The 21,931-nt window shown below is 46.9% G+C and overlaps 1 protein-coding gene across 2 annotated transcripts; it reads right to left on the bottom strand.

Annotated features, from left to right (window-relative positions):
- Positions 1 to 1,305: 1,305 nt before the first annotated feature.
- kcnh1b (potassium voltage-gated channel, subfamily H (eag-related), member 1b) lies at positions 1,306 to 20,603 on the bottom strand. 2 transcript variants are annotated; one of them, XM_010752735.3, is made up of 11 exons: positions 20,450 to 20,603; positions 19,620 to 19,743; positions 19,423 to 19,529; positions 17,806 to 17,934; positions 17,607 to 17,725; positions 14,716 to 15,108; positions 13,001 to 13,430; positions 9,338 to 9,537; positions 9,017 to 9,269; positions 7,362 to 7,558; positions 1,306 to 5,078 (listed from the first exon to the last, which is right to left on the bottom strand). In XM_010752735.3, exons 1-11 carry the CDS (start codon positions 20,520 to 20,522, stop codon positions 4,230 to 4,232), a joined length of 2,874 nt encoding a protein of 957 aa, XP_010751037.2. In that variant the 5' UTR covers positions 20,523 to 20,603; the 3' UTR covers positions 1,306 to 4,229. The 2 variants fall into 2 exon arrangements, with proteins under 2 accessions (XP_010751037.2, XP_010751038.2); XM_010752736.3 differs by lacking the exon at positions 1,306 to 5,078 and having other exon boundaries at positions 7,362 to 8,945.
- Between the last annotated feature and the right edge of the window lie 1,328 nt (positions 20,604 to 21,931).

The following is a 21,931-nucleotide window of genomic DNA, read 5'->3' as shown; positions in this document are numbered from 1 at the left end:
GTATCTTTGCGTGTTGTATCTTTGCGTGTTGTTTCTTTGCGTGTTGTTTCTTTGCGTGTTGTTTCTTTGCGTGTTGTTGCGTGTCACATAGATTTAAACATTACAAACCGTTTCGTGTTGTATCTTTGCGTGTTGTTTCTTTGCGTGTTGTTTCTTTGCGTGTTGTTTCTTTGCGCGTTGTGTCTTTGCGCGTTGTTTCTTTGCGCGTTGTTTCTTTGCGTGTTGTTCCTTTGCGTGTTTTCTTTGCGTGTTGTTTCTTTGCGTGTTGTTTCTTTGCGTGTTGTATCTTTGCGTGTTGTTTCTTTGCGTGTTGTATCTTTGCATGTTGTTTCTTTGCGTGTTGTTGCGTGTCACATAGATTTAAACATTACAAACCGTTGCGTGTTGTATCTTTGCGTGTTGTATCTTTGCGTGTTGTTTCTTTGCGTGTTGTATCTTTGCGTGTTGTTCCTTTGCGTGTTGTATCTTTGCGTGTTGTTTCTTTGCGCGTTGTATCTTTGCGCGTTGTATCTTTGCGTGTTGTATCTTTGCGTGTTGTTTCTTTGCGTGTTGTTTCTTTGCGTGTTGTTTCTTTGCGCGTTGTATCTTTGCGCGTTGTTTCTTTGCGTGTTGTATCTTTGCGTGTTGTATCTTTGCGTGTTGTTTCTTTGCGTGTTGTTTCTTTGCGCGTTGTATCTTTGCGCGTTGTATCTTTGCGTGTTGTATCTTTGCGTGTTGTTTCTTTGCGTGTTGTATCTTTGCGTGTTGTTTCTTTGCGTGTTGTATCTTTGCGTGTTGTTTCTTTGCGTGTTGTTTCTTTGCGTGTTGTATCTTTGCGTGTTGTAGCTTTGCGTGTTGTTTCTTTGCGTGTTGTAGCTTTGCGTGTTGTTGCGTGTCACATAGATTTAAACGTTACAAACCTTCATCATCTCTCTTGTTTGTCAGAAACGGACGATAAATGAAGACAAAAAAAGTACAAAGTATAAAATCATTTATTGATGTGATTTTTTTTTATAAATCGTCTTTGTGCTACATTATTATGATATATTTTTCATTCCCGACAATAAGTGAAGAACATACGTGTGTGTGTGTGTGTGTGTGTGTGTGGTAACTACAACTCTTCTCAAGCTTTTCCTCAAACAGTGCATACATGATATCGATAAAGACGTACCATTTTAACATTGAGGTGCTCTTCATGCACAGACGGCGGCCGTTACGTACACGTGACCGACGGCACAAGGTAGCAAAGTTTAGAGAAACCTAAAGTCCTCCCACGTGTTTAAGAAGCAAGGCAAAGTCAGCGCGGATTCAGTCAGTTCAAAATAAAAAGACACAGCGTCATGCAGAGACGACAGAGGACCAAAGTGCATCAGTGTCGATACCGGCGGTGCTCATGGGACACAAACAGCAGCCAGCCTCTCAGTACAAACAGCATACATGGCAATAATTGCATATTATGACGCTAGGTTATAACACAGCTACACAGGATACACAAGATACCAAGGTCAAGACGAACATCTCAGATTATCTTTAAACAAAGCATCAGACGTCACGGTGCTGCAGACAGATGCGATCATCATGTTTGCAGATGATACTCTAAGTGAAGTGGCAGAAATTTTCATACCAAAGAACACGTTCTGTTCTGTGTGATTCAAATGATTCTGATGTTGGAGTGCGAACAGTTTTCTGGGAGCGCTCACGAACGTAGAGTTTCGAGAAAACGCTGATTACATTGAAGTGAAGTGGACTTCAGATCATTTCACTTGTTCTGGTGTCAGTCGGAGAGGATCCTCATATTTAAGCTTCAAGTATGTACTTTGACTCAGCTTATCACCCTCTGTTGTCATGGTCTCAGCTCTTTGCACAGTTTGATTCCACTGGGCACGGATTCGATCTCCATGGAAGTTTGTGTGCTTCTACCATGAGTAAATATGCTACGTAGTTAAATAGTTTCTCTGATCTGGAGTCTGCACAGGGTGTTTTATTTTGAAAATTCTCTATGCCGTTTCCGTGTCTGACTTTGTTGGAGTCGCAGTTGGAGCGTGTCGAAGCTGTGCCCGGTGGACTGAATCTGTAAAGCTAAACGTGAAACCAGCTCTGAGGTTCGTCACAGGTTCGTTTTTTGTACCTGTGACTCAGGTGTGATGACTGATGTTCTGCTTAGACTCCAATGACGTGAACAACTCCACTGATCATGGTGAGTCCATTCAGTTTGGACGGACGTATTGCTGCTGTGACCCGCAGTTCATTAGTTGACACGTCATAAGGATGACTGTTGAAATGTGTTGGACGTGAAGAAGGGGAGACGAGTGAATTCATTTGTCTCAGAACATTTTCAAGGTAACTTTGATGGAGGCACAGATGAAGACGTCAAAGCTAAAGTCAACTGGAGATCCATGTGGACCAAACAAAGTTTGAACTGCTCTTCTGGAAGAGGATCCTACCAGCTCGTGACCGCAGAGTGAACAAACCAACATACCAACCACTGATGATCACTAATGAACTGAAATCACAAGGCAGAAGTCTGAGGACAAAGACGACATCTCTGCCAGAAGAGGCACGGACTGACATTCATCTCGTCACCTTCAAGTTTGGTGCCGATGAGCCAAACGCCGCTGACTCGTTTGCCTTTTAGGTCGAACAGGTTTTAAAACACAGAAATGAAACTTCTTCTTCACACTGCTGATCAGTGTGTTTGAGGAGCGATGCAGCGTTCAGGGCCAGAAAGAAACATTCCTGTTTACAATCATCCCGTAAGACCACGAGAACGCAGACACACTCAATGGCTTCGTTCACAATCGTGCAGCTCTGGACTGACGGTTCTGGTGTTGGTCACTAATGGAGATGTACAAATGGTTCTCTCTATATGTGCTATGAAAAGATGTGATCTGGATCCAGAAGTTTGGGTATGAGGTCAGTGTGTTACCTTCAGCAGACAACGGTCAGAGCGTTCACTTTCAGAGGTCTAAGGGTTTTGTTGCTGCCCCCATGTCGACAGCTGGACGTTGTTTAGCTTCACGCTGCTCCTCTGGTCTACTATTGATAACACACTGACCTACACATAACTCAGATTATTCCTTTAATGCAGGTCTACATGCAAATCATCTGGAGGTGGTTTACATCTCTTGGCAGACTGTACAGATTGAGGCAGACTTTAGGCCTGAATGTGTCCAAACCAATTTAGCATTTTGCCAGATTTGTTTTGTCTGTTGGGAATTTCTGAACTTTGCTCGTCTGTCTGCAGTTTGAACACGGCCTTCTCAAGATTTGGTGACTCTTTGCTTAACGAACCGTTTAATTTCCAGTGAGACGTCTCTTAACAACACCTGCATTAAAGCCTGTATGTACAAAATTAAAGATCAGGCATGGGATCTTTCAGCAGTCAGATTCTTGCTTGGTTCTGGATGCGTTGACCCGTTTGGCTTTATTCAGAACTGAAAACGTGGAATCATGCAAACGAGTCCAGACAAACCAGTGAGCTCTGTGCAGGAGTAAAACATCGTTTTCACTGTGCTGCACCTTTCACGCTCATTCTCGATATATAAAAATGTTACTGACCCCAAACGACGACTTCTCAGTGAAGTCTGTACGCACAGTGTTTCATCTTCTGACGTCCTCCTGTTTTAAAAATGGCACCAAACCACTGGAAGTCTGGTCCACAACGCGCTTTAACGAGTTCATCAGCCTCCAGGTTAAACGTCCTTTGACTGACCAATCACAAAGTGTAGCTCTGACGTGATGTCACGCAGCGGTCAGTTCAACACAAAAACAAACGATGTCATGTTCGAGTGTGTAAACCGTCGTTTCATTGGCAGCCAATGAGATTGGACCCTTTGGTATCTCAAAGGTTCTGAACAGATAAACAGACTTTGTGAACCAGACCTCATGAGACTGGGCCAAAGATACCAGATCAACCCTTTGAACACCATTTCCTTCATCACAGTGCCAAAGTCCGATTTAAAACAACAACAACGTTAAAGCCATCTGTTATTATTGCCGATGTCATGAAGGTCTGAAGGTGGAAACCCCCCGAGGACCAAAGGTGCCGTCATGACGGTCACGACTCTTTCTTTAGTCTCTGATGTTTGACGTCAACGCGACGTCTCGCAGAGCGAAGCTGCGAACGTAACAAAGTGTTTGTGTCATCGACCGGCGTCCACACAGATTCAAACTGCAGTCAGAAGCTCTCTCTGATGTCTGAAGGCTGAACCGGTTGAGTTCAGTTCCTGAGGACTGACTCCGTGTCCAGTTTAGGAGATGCTGTCCTTGTCGGAGTCGGGGGAAGGAGGCCGCGAGATCTCGAAGAAGGAACCAGACGACTTCCTGGATTTGAGAAGTTGCAGCATCTCAGCCAGCTGAGCCTCCAGTGCTGCCATGCGACTGTTCAGAGATCGGATGTCTCCTCTTAACTCCTGCTTCAGCTCGATGAAGGAGGCTTGCATGCTCTGCTCCGGTATTGGACAGAACGCCCTCTTCTCGTCGGACTGGACCGGACTCTGCTCCTGTGGCGTTCTGGCGCCGCCAACGTTGTCCAAACGAAGGTCGCTCTTTGTGATGCCGCTGTCACAGGAGTCGGTTTTCTTGAGGGACATCTCGTCTTGTGACTTAGTTCTATCGGGCAGGGTCTCCATGGACTCGGCCTTAGAGACGCTGCTCCACGACTCGGCCTTCACCACCGACTCCTTGAATCGTCCCCAGCCTTTAGCTTTGGGCGGCTCTGCAGACTTGCAGCCGATCAGGTTTCCGTTTGTGGCGGCGGGAGCATGGAGCATGACTCGGCTGGAGGTCCGGCAAGAGGATGCGGTGAATGCTGAGGAGGTGGTGGCCGTGGCTTGGCTCTCAGTCATCATGACTATACTGGTGGAGGCCAGCACCTCTGGACCTCTGGGCTGCTCCGGGGTTCCAGCGACACCTTTCTCCACATCACCGGCGCCCTGATCGGCCCGCTCGATGGCGAGCCGTGCCTCCCTCTGCTGCCGGAAACGCTGGAAGAGACGTCGGACCGGATGATCTGGAGGGAGGTTCAAAGGAGCCTCGTTCTTCCTCTTCAACATCTCCTCCTCCTCACGCTTTACATCACTGATCTTCCGGAAAACAATCTGTGAAAAAAACAGGAAGCATTAAGAACAGTTTCACACAAAAATCAAACCAAATAACTTTTTCTGTGCAACGAGACACTGACGTCTGATGTCGACCTGTACTCTCGTCATGGCCACCAGACTCCTTGGACAGAAACACTGTGGATCGAGGAGGTGGTACACAAGTCTGGTGGCTTTGAAGAGAGCGATATATAGCTGCTTCAGCTTCCAATCGGAAAGAGCGATCTGATGGTAAAATATGGTAAATATGTCGTAGCTTCATGCTACGTTTGCTTCCAGCCGTACAAACCTTAACAGAGTTCAGAGGCTGGTGACGCATGCTGAAGCAGAACCAGCGAAAGCTTCGGGCCATCCATGATCAACAGTCGCGAGTCATTTAAAGAAACATCTGTGAGCTGTGAGACGCTTCATATGAACATGAAGCACGACCAGGTGTGTTAGCGCCCTCGCTCCAGGCTGCTTCTGTCGCAGGTGAAACAGGAAGTGAAGGTCATGTTACAGCTGACCTGTGAATCGATGAGCCAATCACGGAGCTCCTGACCTGCTGAAATTGGATCGTGTGGGCGAAGCGGCCGGACGGTTCGATCACTGAGAACGTGAGAGAACTGCTAATGTTGAACACACTGTGTGTGTGTGTGGTCTCTGTGACTGTCTAAAACCTGGACGTGGTCTCTGTGACTGTCTAAGACCTGGACGTAGTCTCTGTGACTGTCTAAAACCTGGACATGGTCTCTGTGACTGTCTAAAACCTGGACGTGGTCTCTGTGACTGTCTAAAACCTGGACGTGGTCTCTGTGACTGTCTAAGACCTGGACGTGGTCTCTGTCTAAGACCTGGACGTGGTCTCTGTGACTGTCTAAGACCTGGACGTGGTCTCTGTGACTGTCTAAGACCTGATCTCATCAGCAGACTTCAGACCTCGTGTTCATGTGACCTCGGCCTGACAGAAACAGGAAACAGATGGTCTCACTTCTGCTTCACGGGTCTGATGGAGCGTTACGGTTCATCTCAGCTGTGGAATCAGATGATCTGAACACGCTCACACAGTCACCATGACGACACATTAACATGCAGATAACGATGAATCAGCTGTACTGAAGGAACACACCTGAACTTTAATTAATGAATATTGGGCCTTCTGTATTAACGAGGTGTGGACCTGACGAGCGTTGCACGTCGTTATTAAGGCTCAGGCTACTTGCTGGAGTAGTAAACAGGGTTCCACTACATATAATATAATGTAATGTAATGTAATGTAATATAATATAATATAATGTAATATAATATACATACATGATTATTTCCAGGTATTAGTCAGACTCAGAGTATCTCCATGGAAACCGATATTAGAATGAATGACGAGCACAGAAACAAACAAAACATGAAAATCTTTGATTCTGTTTATTTGTACGTGTACGTAATATTTACACACTGTCTGTCTCTCTGTCTCTCTGTCTGTCTGTCTGTCTGTCTGTCTGTCTGTCTGTCTGTCTGTCTCTCTGTCTGTCTCTCTCTCTGTCTGTCTGTCTGTCTCCCTGTCTCTCTGTCTGTCTCTGCTGTGAATCGATCGTGTCCTGTTCTGCTTGTCTGTGCATTAATGCTGTTGCAGAGAAACGTCCTGTGGGCGTCTCACCTCACAGCGTGGCGTTTGTCTCATATTCAGAGTCAGCTGATCAGTCCACACTTTGTCTGACTCCAACATTCTGCATGTTGTTCAATCCTGTTCAGTCAGCTGACAGAAACGGTCATCAGGTCTACATGACGTGAGGAACGTTCACAAGAAGTCTGTGAGCTTGTCCAGGTTCTCCTAAACGTTCTTAGTGTGTGAACGAGCTGAGCTGACGAGAGTGTGTGTGAGTGTGTGAGTGTGTGAGTGTGTGAGTGAGTGTGTGTGTGTGTGTGTGTGAGTGTGAGTGTGTGTGTGAGTGTGTGTGTGAGTGTGAGTGTGTGTGTGTGTGTGTGTGTGTTTAAAGTGCAGCATGGTGGAGGCGTGAACACAGCGGCCTGTCAGCATCCACCTCCACACATCACACCTGCTGCGAAGAGGACGGGTCGAGAACAAAGCAGCTTATGTAAAGACGACAGAGACAGGTCACATGACTCACACACACACACAAACACACACACGCACACACACACACACATGCACACAAACACACTCTCACACACACACGCACACACACAAACACACACACACGCACACTCTCACACACACACACTTGTGTCCCTCCATGTTGATACAAAGTGAGAGTGAGCTGTGGGGTGAGGCGTGGCTCGACTCACCCTCCTCCTCAGGTTGTAGGTGAGAAGCAGGTTTCTGGCGAAGTGGTTTGCGAAGGCGGAGTAAAACTCCAGAACTTTCTGCAGCGCGTCTCGTTTGATGATGTGGAGGTCGCAGTACGTCAACGCTCGCACGTTAGCACAGGACTGAGCCAGCGTCATCTCCTTCCAGAACACGTCACCAAACACGTCACCTTTACCTGCACACAAACACAAACCTGTTACACCTGTGTTCATTCAATGGCCAGCAGGGGGCAGCGCCACCACCTGCAACAAAGAGGGCTGATCGTATAGAGTCCTATGGATTCATACGTATACGGAACTGAGCCACACAGTCTGCGGGGACGTCACAGAGACTACGTCCAGGTTTTAGACAGTCTGCGGGGACGTCACGGAGACTACGTCCAGGTTTTAGACAGTCTGCGGGTGACACAGATAGAATTGTTCAGACTGTCCTCACATGTTGTCTTCAGTGTCTTCAAACAGGCTCAAACTCTGTCTCATGACATTAAGTCGTGTCTCTGTCCAGTTTGTTTGAACTTTGTCTGTGGAGAGACATGAGACTGTCCCCTGTGGAGCAGACAGAGTGATGAACGCCGACATTAACGAAGCAGCAGAGCAGAAAACACACGTTCATCAGAGCGACGCCGACTGCAGCTGCAGAACATCTCACCGTGAAAACAGGAAGTGAAGCTGAGGTGAGCAAACTTTAAATAGTTCCTGACATGATGTGAAAGAGTCCAAATATTTCTCCAGAGAGGACCTGAGCTGATTCAGACCGCTGATAACGTCAAAGCACATCTGTGAAGGACAGAAACAAGACGCTGAGACAGGACCAGTCCTAAAGACACAAATACAGACTGTCTAAAACCTGGACGTAGTCTCTGAGACATCCCCGCAGACTGTCTAAAACGTGGACATAGTCTCCGTTACGTCCCCACAGGTGGTTTCGTCCTCTGGGCATCATGACCGCGTGAACCAAAGTTGTTTTCCGACGTCCCAGTTTGGATGTGTTGTGCTGACAGCGGGCTGAGCCATCATCTCGTGTTGTTGCTGGTCTTCTTGTCCTGGTCTGTGAGTCTCTGCGAGGCAGGTGACTCGTCTCAGAGCTCAGGTGTTTCCTCTAGAGTCCGGTGGATGTGGACTCAGCTGGCAGCAGCAGAAACACATTTTCAGTTCTCACTTTGTTTTCCTGCTGATGGAGCCAAATCCCGAAGGTTCTGCAGAACTGGACATAAACCTTTACAGGCTGAAAACACTGATGTAATGTGTGTCCTTGTGGTTCTGGGTATTGATGATGACTTAAACTGTCTACAGGACTTTAACTTGTTTGAGGAGCGATGGGTGCTCCGGGCTGTCGAGGGTTAAACCACATCAGGAGGTTTGTGTTACACAGCTCGTACTCTGGAAACTAAAGACGGCTTCAAATGTTGTTTTGAATCAACACTGTTATTCTATCTGACATCCACTGGATCAGGTCTGATGTCCACTGGATCAGGTCTGACGTCCACTGGATCAGGTCTGAGTCCACTGGATCAGGTCTGAGTCCACTGGATCAGGTCTGAGTCCTCCAACAGCTTCAGCTCTCTGTGGTTTACACACAGCTTTAGCCTAAAGCAGCTAACCGCTAATCAGCTGAGCTCTACTTCCTGTCTCACCTAAAATGGCCACCACCTCGTCGTCCTGGATGACCTCGAGTGACCCCGACACCACGAAGCACAGGCTGTCCACGCTCTCTCCGGCGTGGTAGATGAGGTCGCCCGGCGCGCTGTGGACGGTCTGGAACTCCATGGCGAGCGCTCGCAGGCAGCCGTCGCTCGCCAGACGAAACGCCGGGTGTTCCTTAAAGACCTTCCTGTTGAGGTGGACGCAGATATCCGCCCGCATGTCCTTTGGACAAATCTGGAGCACCTGTGGACACAGACAGTTTGTCTCTTTGCTGTTTAACCAGTTAAAGGCTCCGTAAGTTTGTACGTTACCTTGTCGGTGTCGATGCCTCTGGACATGGACCAGGTGGACACGATGTAGTCCATCACCCGCTCGCTCAGGCCTTTCGGGACCTGGTAGAGTTTGAGGAAGTCTCGTACGCTGTTGAGCATCTCGTGGTAACGGTTGGTGTTGGCGTACATCTGCTGGAAGATGGTGGTGACGTTACCGAAGATGGTGGCGTACAGCAGCGCTGTTAACGGGAAGGACGCAACATTCAGTGTTTTATCTCCAAGAGATTTTTTCGATGTTTATAAATTCTAAACCTCAGGAGGTCCTTAATGGACCGTGTAGGACTAAAGACAGGTTTTAAAACATTCCTCATCATTTATTTCAAAGTCCAGTGAAGGTCAGCGACAGTGTTCACGTTCATATTGATCATATGTTTAACCTCAGAGGCAGCTGCTCGTTCTAGAATCCACAAAAAGATGATGAATCCAAAACTGGGAAGTACGTTTGTCTGAGGTTGATATGATGTTACATGTGTGTTAAATGTGGAGTCCAAACCAGCAGTGAATGTCTTCATAAATAACATCATTCTTCCTAATCAGTACTTCCACGTCTGTTTCTACGCAGATGATGCAGCGTTTTATGTTCTTGGCTGTAACTCTTCAGTCTGGATGCTTTCTGATAATCACAAACTTTAAAATGCAAATCAGTGCTGTGATAGTTTGTGTATACATGCCAGATCATCCCGGTACATTATGAAGACCGACGCACGAAACGAGGGGCCGAGTTCAACCAACTTTCAGCAACGTGCTGAGGTTGGTGTGCGGGTCACAAATATTATTTATCTATAAAGCCTTTTAGATGGTATAAATACACAATCCAGTGACTCAGCTTTAGACAGATCAGTGAACTTGGTTTCACACTGTGGACCTTTGATGTCAACAACAGAACAATCCCACAGTTCGTCGTCATTTAGTATTAAAGAGCTTAAAGGGTTAAACAGTCAGAGCGCACATGATTGGTCAGATGTCTACTGACTGATTACCTTTGAGTGTCTCAGCTTATCAATGCAAACTGCTGCAGTCCATCCCTGACTCAGCTGCTGCCTGTCAGCAGTATGAACCCAGGGTCACCGGATCAATGTGGACCTCGTCCACCCCGTTCTGAACGCCTGTCACAATCGTTACACAGGACCCGCCGCGACCTTCGTGAAGGTTGCTGTACGCAGCTGAAACAGCAACAGCGGGTCCAGAGCCAGAGCCAGAGCCAGGTCCGGAGGTTCACCACAGAGAAGCTGAACACAAGCTGTGTTTGTTTGTTTGTGATATTTTTGATCTCGCTGAAGCTCAGAGCGACATCATTCAAACATTCGGAGGTTCGTAACATTCAGGAGGTTATGTACAGCCGTCTATCCTACGTGCTTGGAAGGTGAGGAGGACTCACATCTTCTTTCTACATCTCACACTGCTCCGGTACCTCAGCACAGACCATGAGTGAGTCTTTATGAATGAGCCTCAGGTACAAACCAAGCCTGAGTTGACGTCACCTGATGGTGAACCTGATTGGTTCAGATCCATAAACTCAGACTCGTTCAGTTCGATGAGGAACAGACGTTTGTATCTCATGTCTTGTTTTTTCATTGTGTGACAGAAAAAACTAAAAGTTCTGGAGGACTTTCACATCCGAGCCTTCATTTGAAATAGGGTTGAAAAGGGGCGGAATCTTTCCATGGGAAGTTAAGATGGGGAATTTTGGGAATATTCAAAATCGGAAACTTCATGGAAATGAATGGTAATTAACTGTAGATTGTGGGTAATTTAAACAAACTGTATCGTATCCAAACATGAATCTAAACATGCAAAATAAAACTAAAAAACATTTCAACAGATTTATTTGTAAGTAGAACTTTATCAAGTTTGAATCATTTTATTGAACAATATTCTGTCGTCCACCAGCTCACATGTGTTCAACAGTCTCTGTGTGATCTGGGCTCTAAAGTGTGGTCCAGGTACAGGAATCACCTGTGCAGGTAGGGGGCGTGGCCTCAGCAGCCCTGCAGTAGGCAGTGTACTATGAGGAAGAGCAGATATTCAAGTGGACCTGCATGAAATCTGTTTTAGATTATGCTGAAATATATTTTACCCTGTTAAAGGTCAACCTTCAGTTTTGTTAATTCCCATTTATTCCCATACATTTCCATGGAAAGTTTCCAACTTTGAATATTCCCAGAATTTTTCAACCCTACTTTGAAATGATTTCTAGTTTTTCTGTTGTGATAATCTTCTTGACATTTGTCCCACTCATACATGTATAATCTGTATGTGAGTGGCCAGGTGAGTTTAGCAGTTCACAGCGCTGCGTCGGCTCTCAGCAGATCAAACGGAACAGAAACATTTCTAATGATGATGACCCATCACGGAGGTTTGGTCCAGTCCCTCTGAGAGCTGAGCCGGGCGATGTTCTGGACAGAAAATGGACCAGTTATTTCTGTCCTGACGTCACAGTCAGCATCACAACACTCCCTCGCTATGCTAATGACACAAACTCTCATGCTGGATCCAGGATGCTGGCTGTCATAGCAACCGCCTCCATCAGCCTCCAGCGGCTCGCAGCCTGTCTGTGTGAGCCGGGGGGTTCATCCTCCAACGAACTAAAGAAGAAGCCACGAGATTTACCCACACTGCACTGCACCGCAGTACAGTGTGAGAAGGCGCTACAGGAGCCCCACAGGGACAAACTGTCAGATGGGTCGCCGCACTGCAGAGCTGACTCTCACAAACAGTAAAAGTGTGTTAGAAGTTTGCTTTGACTGGTTTCATTCCAGGTGAGCCTGTGGTGGAGGACTTAAAGAGACGTGGATGGAGGTGAGCTCTGATGTGATCCTGATGGGACACGAGGCGACAGCAGCTTCCGACCGAGGAGACGGATTGTCAACATTACAGCTCTTCATCCTGCAGCTCGCCGAGGGAAAGCTTTCACCTGGACGTGTTCTGGAAAACCTCCAGACCAAAAGACTGCTCTACATTCAGACTCCCCGCAGACTGTCTAAAACCTGGACGTAGTCTCCGTGACGTCCCCGCAGACTGTCTAAGACCTGGACGTAGCTGCTGCAGTGCTACAGGTTCATTCATTTGTTGCAGAGGATTCTGGGTGTTTCAAGCTGAATTTAAACTGAACTGAAATCAAACACGTTACTGTCTGCAGGATCACCTCCAGCTCTCAGGCTGAATCAGGCGTCGTGCTGAGCAGCTGTGCAGACTGGAGGGAGGACCAGCCGACCTGACAGTGCGGTTAATATTTCAGGGAGGACGTCCACCACAGCAGAGTGTCACGCTTCATCACGTCGCTAACGGAGAGGCCGTCCATCTGTCTGCCTGCATCGCAGCACACATGCATTTCTAAGTCTGTGAAACGCTGACGAGCTTCACACAGTCACCTCCGGTCCGTCTGACGCCGCCGTGCCTCAGTTAAAGTCCAACACGTGGACCAGGAGAGAGGCGACAGTACAGGTCAAACCAGAGACCAAAAACAAGTTCAAGAGTCACAGACGACGACATATTTCAGTTTGCTGACAATCTGAGGCTTGCTCAACTGTGATTGGAGGACAGAGAAAAAGGGGTGGGACTTAGAAAGTGTCAATAACCAGTTATCTTCACTTACCAACATAACATTGTTCTAAATCTGAGCTGACAGCCGAGGTTACTTACATCCGATCATCATCATGGCCACAGCGAAGATCTTCTCTCCGTCCGTGTTTGGTGCGATGTTCCCGAAGCCGATGCTGGTCAGACTGGTCATGGTGAAGTACAGTGACGTAATGTAGACCGAGTCTTTGCTGGGCCCGCCCTCCCAGCGGCCCGAGCCCGAGGCATTGAACCTGTACGGCGTCCCGACTGTCTCTCCCAGCAGGAACAGCCAGCTGTCCATCCTCACGCTGTTGGTGTCCTCGTCGATCACCTCGTAGTCTCCGATGCTGTACCAGATGCAGGCCAGCCAATGGGCCGCCAGGCCGAACACGCACACCAGTAAAACCAGCACGGCGGCGCCGTACTCGATGTAGTGGTCCAGCTTCCGGGCGACCCGACCCAAACGCAGAAGACGGACCACTTTGAGAGAGCTGAAGAGACTGCTGATGCCCTGCAGAGGAAGAAGAACACAGGGTGAGGGCGACGTTCTCATTCGTACGTCTGTTCTCACACTGTGTAACACACCACCAACTAATGTGACGGGGAGCGGAGCCGGTGTCGTGCCAGAACCGGAGCTCGGTGAGTGGGCACTGTAAGCGGGCTCAGCAGCCTCTATGGACGCTGCGTCTCGTATGTAACTTAAAACTTGAAGTCTGGAAGCTTTTAGTTCATTTGCTCTTAAATCCTCGTCTGCACGCATCAGAGCCTCTAAAGTCTGGAGGGATAAAACATGTATGAAACACGTATGAAACATGTATGAAACACGTATGAAGCGTGTATGAAACGTGTATGAAGCGCGTATGAAGCGTGTATGAAATACGTATGAAGCGTGTATGAAGCGTGTATTAAACGTGTATGAAGCGTGTATGAAGCGTGTATGAAACACGTATGAAACACGTATGAAGCGTGTATGAAGCGTGTATGAAGCGTGTATGAAACATGCAGCAGCTCTGCAGAGACATCCTGTCCATGTTTGACCATCACTGTGACGGGCTGATCGAGGGTTTGAATCCCGACACGTCATCAGGATCGTCAGTCTTCGGTCAGTCTTTAGTCAGTCTTTAGTCGGTCTTTAGTCAGTCTTTAGTCGGTCTTCAGTCAATCTTCAGTCAGTCTTCGGTCAGTCTTTAGTCAGTCTTTAGTCGGTCTTCAGTCAATCTTCGGTCAGTCTTTAGTCAGTCTTCAGTCGGTCTTCAGTCAGTCTTCGGGCAGTCTTTAGTTGTACAAAGTGTCTCTTTCAGGGAGACGATGGTGTCCTTTGTTTGGACATGAGTCTCAGTTCTGGTTCAGGACGGTGTGGTCCGTCTTGAGACCGATCTGTCTGTGTGCTCTCGTCTCACAGCAGCTCAGGATAAACTCGTCCGTCTTGTCTCCGTGTTGGTTTCAAACAGCCTCTGTGCTCTGATGGAGGTTTTACACATTTGCCTCGTCAGCAGTCGAGCGGCGCTCGCTGAGTCGTGACCTTTCTCTCTGCGTCTACAGGAAGTCATTACATGCCGTGAAGTGGTCGTATAAATGTGAAACAGTCCACTCCATCATGCTGATGACACTCACGGCGCCCTGCAGCCGCGCCGCGTCCTCCTTCATTTCACGCCTGAGCTGAGCGGACTGCATGAGGTGAGTGTGAGGTTCACACACACACACACACACACACACACACATATATATATATGCAGTTTATATATATACATACATACAGTACAATGAAGTGAAGGCCACAGTGGCAGCCCACTCACCTCGTCCACGTTCTCGAAGGCGTTGATGACATCATAAGGCAGGCAGGACAGCAGGTCGATGACAAACCATGTCTTGACGTAGTTCATGCGGATGAGCTTTGGGTCGGAGATGACTTCTCCAGCCGGGCCGACAAAGGTGGTGTGGAAGTTGAGGACGATGTCGACGAGGAAGATGACGTCCACGATGCTGTCCACCACCAGCCAGGTGACGTTGTTCTGCTTGGTCTTGAAGGAGACGTTGTAGGGCACCATGATGGCGGTGTAGAACGTCAGGATGAGGATGACCCAGTCCCACGTGGTCTTGAAGAGGCAGTAGTGCAGGATGATGTGCGGCGGCGTCTTCGGAGTTTCCTGTTTGTACTGAGGCAAGATGTCTGAGCCCAGCTGGAGAACCTGGACCAGAGAATCAACAGAACATGAAGCCGTAACGCTGTAAGAAGATGGTAAACATGCAGCGTTTCAGGACAGCCTGAAAACTTCAGAGAACATCTGGTAAAACCGCTGACGGCATAAAGACCGGACAGAGCGAGTGACATCACCCACAGGAAGCTGAAAATATACAATATGTCTGTAGTCCCGCCTCTTCCACCTCCCGGATAATCTAAATATTGGCAAAGACGCGGATCATCAGTGGAGCTGAGGCGGGCTGAATGACAACACCCACCTGTCAGTCAAAGCGTCCCCGCTCTTAACCCTGCATAACTTTAAGCCTTAATATAATGTGAACAGGTGAGTTGTATATAAATTCACCCTCAGTACAGTTGTCATGAACGGGGAAATTAGCTATACTATACACTGTAAAAATAAGGTATGTTACCATGACAGAGTCCTGATGGATGTAGAGTACATGACTGCAGTGAACCAACCACGGATCAATTCATTAGTACCAACAGTAATTATCTCTCTGCAGTTAATGGAAGGATTAGTCACAGCTAATTACAGCTCAAGAACTTCTCATCAACATGACGCCTGGCGCTAATGTTTGAGTCCAGTTATCAGACGCTGTTCAAGCCCTTCAGTCAGTGTGGAGATCAGCAAACATGTCGAGACATTCGTCCAGTCAAATGTGATCCGTGACGACTCATAGGTCGCGGAGGCTCCGGTGGGAGCTCAGGTTTTTCCATTCACTTGAGTGGAGGCTCAACCCGAACCCGAACCCGGTACCGGCAGTCCGCAGAGAAAAACATGCCGGCGTGCTGGGAAGAAGTTGATCCAGATTCAACTTTTGGGAAAATGAAAGCCCGACGAGCAGAGCAGAATGTTCATGCTACATGGACAACAAAGTTTATCTTCCTGTTATACCCAGTCATCGTCTTCTTCTTCTTCTTCTTCTTCTTCTTCTCTGTTCTCGCTCATTTGGCACTACCTAAAGCTCGCGACCATCAGTGAGGGTTAGAACAAAGAGCTCCATCTCTGGCTTTGCTATGAAGACTTTTCTGAAACAGCTGATCTCCAGTTGATCCTCATCTTAATGTTCCAGATATTTCTGAGCCTTGAATCAGTCAAGATGTTTTGAAACGGGGCCAGCTTCCATCTTTAATAACAGGCTCAGTCTGAAAGCAGGCCATCAGTAAACAACAGGAACTGGTCCATCCATCAGCCCATCTGAACACTCTGCTCTGCTTCATAACAGGAAGACGGAGGACGTTGATGCTGTTGGCTTTGATTCAGATCCATTTAAAGTACGTCTCACCTCACAGCAGGAAGAAACACCAGTATTCTCTCTGTTTGTGGAGGTATGCCATTCATAATACATCATCTTCAGGAGGAGGATGGAGTCTGAAACTAATGGAAAGCACTGAGGCACCATGGGAAACAGGCGAGGCCTTGCTCCATCTGAGAGAGTCCAGAGGTCTCATGGAAGGAGAGAAGATGGCAGGATGGACATGACTGGATGTAAAGTCCCATCCTTTATTTACGTCTTTCCTTTATTTACGTCTTTCCTTTATTTACATCTTTCCTTTATTTATATCATTCCTTTATTTACATCCTTCCTTTATTTACATCTTTCCTTTATTTACATCTTTCCTTTATTTATGTCTTTCCTTTATTTACATCCTTCCTTTATTTACGTCTTTCCTTTATTTACGTCCTTCCTTTATTTACGTCTTTCCTTTATTTACGTCTTTCCTTTATATACGTCTTTCCTTCCTTTACATCCTTCCCTTCTTCACAGAACTCTTGTGTTTGTCCACATCAGCGCTCTGCAGCATTTTACTGCAGCAGGAGTGAAAGTGAAACATGGTTTGGTTTCTCAGCGGTGAGACGGACTGTCAGAAAAACACAGATTCACTGAAGTCACAGATCTGTTCTCCAAACTCGTCTCAGCTGACACTTCATTAATATTAATGAAGCTTGATGACAGAACCAAAGGACACTTGTTTGTTAGTGAAGCTCCACTCTGCGTCACGGGTGATCCCGTCACTCAGACCACATATATTTGGTTGTGTTAACACTGATGCATCCTGGGACACGCTGTGTGAGGAGACACTTTGTCTGTTTGTCTCTGTACAGGCGGATACTGATACCGTGTTACCTGCCAACATTTAGCAGCGCGATGTTTGAACTCATTTACACTTCATTCACGAACGAACAAACATTTGACTGATGTCAGATTTCACAAATACTAATGCAGAGGAACTTAAACTGTGACACGCTGCCTGTGACAGATTCTTAATTATTTAGGTCTTGTAAATTCATCAAATGTTTTTATTTGTGTAAAAATCTTTGTGTCCTTTTGTCACAGTGTTTGTCACATCTCATCATCTTCAGGCCCGCGCAGCAGTACATCAAACACAGACTGATCTAACTCAGTACAGCACCAGGACTCATCCCCCTTCAGGTAAAGCTTTAACAGGACCTCGCTCGAGCTCCCGTAGATTTGCTCTTACCTCTGCCAGCCGTGAGTGTTTGTGGACGTTCTCTCCTTTATGGACTGCTGGAGCGAGCTGCTGAAGAACTCCTCGACTGCTGGTCAATGCACGAGTCAGACGAGCGAATTTACCCCAACCTGCCACCACAAGAATGACACGAGTGAAACCTCAGTAATCATACAGTAAATCACTGCAGGGGACCAGAGGGCATGTCCACCTTTTGAAGAGTCGTCCTCAATTGGCTGTTTGAAGGCGGTGATGTCACTGAAGGTGCAGAGAAACAGGACGACTTTGTCCTGCTCGTTTCTGATTGGGGCGATCTTCACGAAAAACCAAACTGGCATCCCTGCAGCACAGAAAGGTAGTGTGATCTGTCGGGTCATCAGAACCGAAGGATCATTGAAGACCAAAGGTGTCTTCAATGACGTAAACATGACGTATTATTAGGACTAAAGACCTGTACCCACCAGAAAAGAACCTAAAAATCCCCAGAAACAAACACATATTATAAATAAATACCCACTTATATTCACATTCTATGTTTAGTCTTGGTTTGTATAATTCTAATGTCATATAATAAAAGCTGCATGTAACGTGGGAACCATAAATGTAGTCTGGAATTCTCCAGGAGTAATGGTGTCGGAAAGATCCCAAAGTAACGGCATCGAGGCCCTCAGCAAGAGTCGTGGATAACGCCGTAGAAAAAAGCTGAACCCATTTTATCTGTGTGTGGACGTAGGTGCAGGCTGGACATTTAACTCGGGTTTATTTCTTGTGAAAGAAGAAACTGTTTAAACTCTGATCATGTCCAGAGAATCTTTTTTGGACCTTTTCAGTCTCCATCAGCTCTTCACCTTTGCTGTATTTAAGTGTTGGAGAAGAGGTCCAGACTTCTGACCCAGACTTCGACTTCTGACCCCCAACAATATTTTGAATTGCCAAAAGTTAGACGATGTTCTTTAACCATCTCGTCTGACTGTTGGTGACCAACATCTGGCTCAGTTTAACTTTACAGTGGTTGTTTCATTTGGTGGCGATACTGTTGTAAATTAAATGATCTTTGATCATTTTTGGGTTTGGACCCTTTCAGACCATCTGAAGGCTGTTTACAGTGCAGTTCAACAACATGGTGCTCTGTTCACTGGGTGCACAGCATGTGCTGCCGAGTGCCAAAGTCAAATGAAGCAGAAACCGAGTCAGAACAAACCTCACCATGCTGGTCAGGAGCACGCCGCCCTCCTGCACACAGAGCTACGGCGATAACGGCACAGAGTCGCAGATAAGGACGTAAAGTCGTAGATACCAGCGTGATGCGTAGTTTGGGTTTCACACATCATGGAAGCTGATTATCTTTGGAGGGTTCAAATAATAAATGACATGTCGTTAAACCTACATTCATGTTTGCATCGTGACTTTCTACGGCATTGAAGCTACAGAGGAGAGAGAGTCAGAGTTTAGTTTGTCCGTTCTGGGCTTCTGGAGAAACATAAAGGAATGAAACGTCTCTGAACAAGACACTGAAACCCAATTTGCTCCCAACAGTCGGACCAGAACCGCCCACGGTGGCTGCCCAGCGCTGCCCTGAGTGTTTTGGATAAAAGCAGCAGCTGCTTGTTTTCACTTTGTGCATGAAAATAGAAAGAAGATCTGTGAAAGTGCTGATTCATTAAGCCCAACAGTCAGACACAGTTTACAGACTGCCTCTGTCAGCATGAGGTGTCCCAGTTTAGGACATGGACTGGTTCTCAAGGTCCTGAGGTGCTGGCTTTTTTGGGTTTTTGGGTATTCAGGTCAGCTTTAATGCAGATTTGGTGACGTGCAGTGCGGTACTCACGGTTCTTCTTGTACATCAGAATCTCAAACGAGTTCATCTCGTAGTTCTCAAAGGTCTGTCGAACCTTCTCGCTCATCTCCTTGTCCGTCAGCTCTCCGTACATGAAGCTGCAGGAGAAAACATAGGGCTGAGTAAGTACCGGTACCGACTCTCGGCCGGTCCAACAACAGTGTGTGTGGGTGGAGGTGTGGTTGTACCTGCAGGTGCTGCTCTTCTGCATCACCTCGGCTCGATGGTAGCCGGACAGTTTGCAGAAGCCATCGTTGCTATAGACGATCGGCCAGTCCACGATCTGAGCGTTCCCCAGCACGAAGTTAGTGTCTGACCACAGAAAGCAGAAGTTTAAAAGATAGAAACAACTGTGATCACAGCTTCCTCACAGAGAAGAGATGAGATTATCTTTAAACAGCTCAGATGAGCTCGGCCACATGAGTTCTCACATCAAATTAGAAAATCAGCTCCTGAGAATAAAATGGGAAGATGACATGAAGTGCAGTCATTAAAAACGTGAAATGAAGATGAGAGATAATAACAAATATTAATATTAATAAAATGACTCATGACACAGATCATACACACTGCATATATATAGAACACAGGTGAGTGGACACACCTGTGTGTCCAGGTGATAATGTCCCATCAAGAGTCAAACTAAATATAATATTAAACTATTAAACAAATGTTCACAGACGAGCTGACAAACATTAATATTCATACTGCTTCTTCTATCTATCGATTCATTATTATAAAAATAAAGTTTCTAAATGAGACTTTAACCCTTAATGAGCTGTGACCTTTCACCTTTAACCCTTAATGAGCGGTGACCTTTCACCTTTAACCCGCCGCTTCATGTCACTATGAAGCTAATTAACCGGGCACGTGCGGGTGTTCTTAAAGGACAGAGCCAATCACAGGGAAGCTGTGTGATGACGAAACGACCGAACAGAACCACGAGACAACAAACAACAGGCTCCCCGGTGTGTGAACCGGACCGGACCGAACCGAACCGAACCGAACCGAACCCTACCGTTGGACCGGCGGACGATGTTCTCCAGGAAAGTGTTCTGAGGGGCCACGAGACCCCGCCGTCCTCCCGCCATCCTGCAGCGCGAGGCAAGAAGCTGCTGCTGCTTCCCGCGCGGCTCACATCTCTGATGCTGCACGAGCCCCGAGCTGAGGAGTAGGAGTGTGTGTGTGTGTGTGTGTGTGTGTGTGTGTGTGTGTGTGTGTCTCAGCAGGCTCGCTATTGGCAGATGGTTGCAGCACGAGCTTAGATGAGAGAGAGAGAGAGAGAGAGAGATGTGACTGCATCAACCAATACCGTGCCTGACTAGCCATAACCCTGAGACAGACAGACAGACAGACAGACAGACAGACAGACAGAGAGACAGAGAGAGAGACAGAGAGAGAGAGAGACAGAGAGACAGACAGGTGGATGGTGGAGAGACACCTGCAGACAGAGAGAGATGAGTGGTGCAGAGCGTGCATGATGACGTCACGTGTAATTAAAGGGTCGGTTTGAAAGGAACAAATGTAAACATGTGTTTACTCTGTCAGCTGACCTGTGGACAGGTGAACCTGTGGACAGGTGAACCTGTGGACAGGTGAACCCGGGACCATCTGGACCTGACAGGAAGTCAGAATCCAAAGAGAATCCGGTCAGTTTTCAAAATAAAACTTGTTTCTCCCAAAAGAAAAATGAACCATTTTTTTATTTAAATTTTTTTCACATACGAACAGAAAGAATAATAAGAAGAGCACAGAGAGGACTGCAGACGTAACGGGTCACCGCCATGCTCAGCTCGGAGCTTCATCACGCTGCCCGGCGTTTACGTCGTCGATGAAACGACACACTGACAAAAAGTACTTCACCACGTAGTTACTCTTTGTTTTACTCGTGTTAGAAACACGTGAAGACAAACAGACGGTGAACTAGCGGTGTGCGGGCCAGTATCGATCCGATACCGATACCTTTCAATAAATAAGGTGGATGTGTCATTGAATTCTAAATCTCAATTGATTCTCATGGCCTCAAGTGTTTTTGTGATGTTTCCTTTTTTATTATTAAATAGTTCAAACCCAGGACGGAATCAGGACAAAGTTTAGAATTAAATAGAAAATCGATCCGATACCGACTTGGTATCGATACTATCGACATTTGGATCGATCCGCCCACCACCACAGTTAACGATAACGAGCTCGGTGAACTGAAGCTCAGTTCATCTGGATGACAGTCTGTGGTCACATGACGTCATGTGACCTCATGTGGCGTCATGTGACGTCACGTGACGTCATGTGACATCATGTGACATCATGTGACGTCCTTTATCTCGTGTTGTCACGGACACGTAATGAATTGTTCAGGTGTCATGTTTCTTAAAGGGACAGCGCAGGGAGCTTTAGTTCACTTCAGACTGATGATATGTTTGTTTTGGAACGTTCTGTCAACGCTGCAGAAACACTAGCTGACTGTTACGCATCATAAGGTTGTCTGAATGTTAGTTATTGG

The sequence above is a fragment of the Larimichthys crocea genome, chromosome X, assembly GCF_000972845.2.
Source record: "Larimichthys crocea isolate SSNF chromosome X, L_crocea_2.0, whole genome shotgun sequence".
In the NCBI taxonomy this organism is placed as follows: Eukaryota; Metazoa; Chordata; class Actinopteri; family Sciaenidae; genus Larimichthys; species Larimichthys crocea.
The sequence above is the reverse complement of the archived record's forward strand: the minus strand, read 5'-3'. Positions and strand labels throughout refer to the sequence as shown.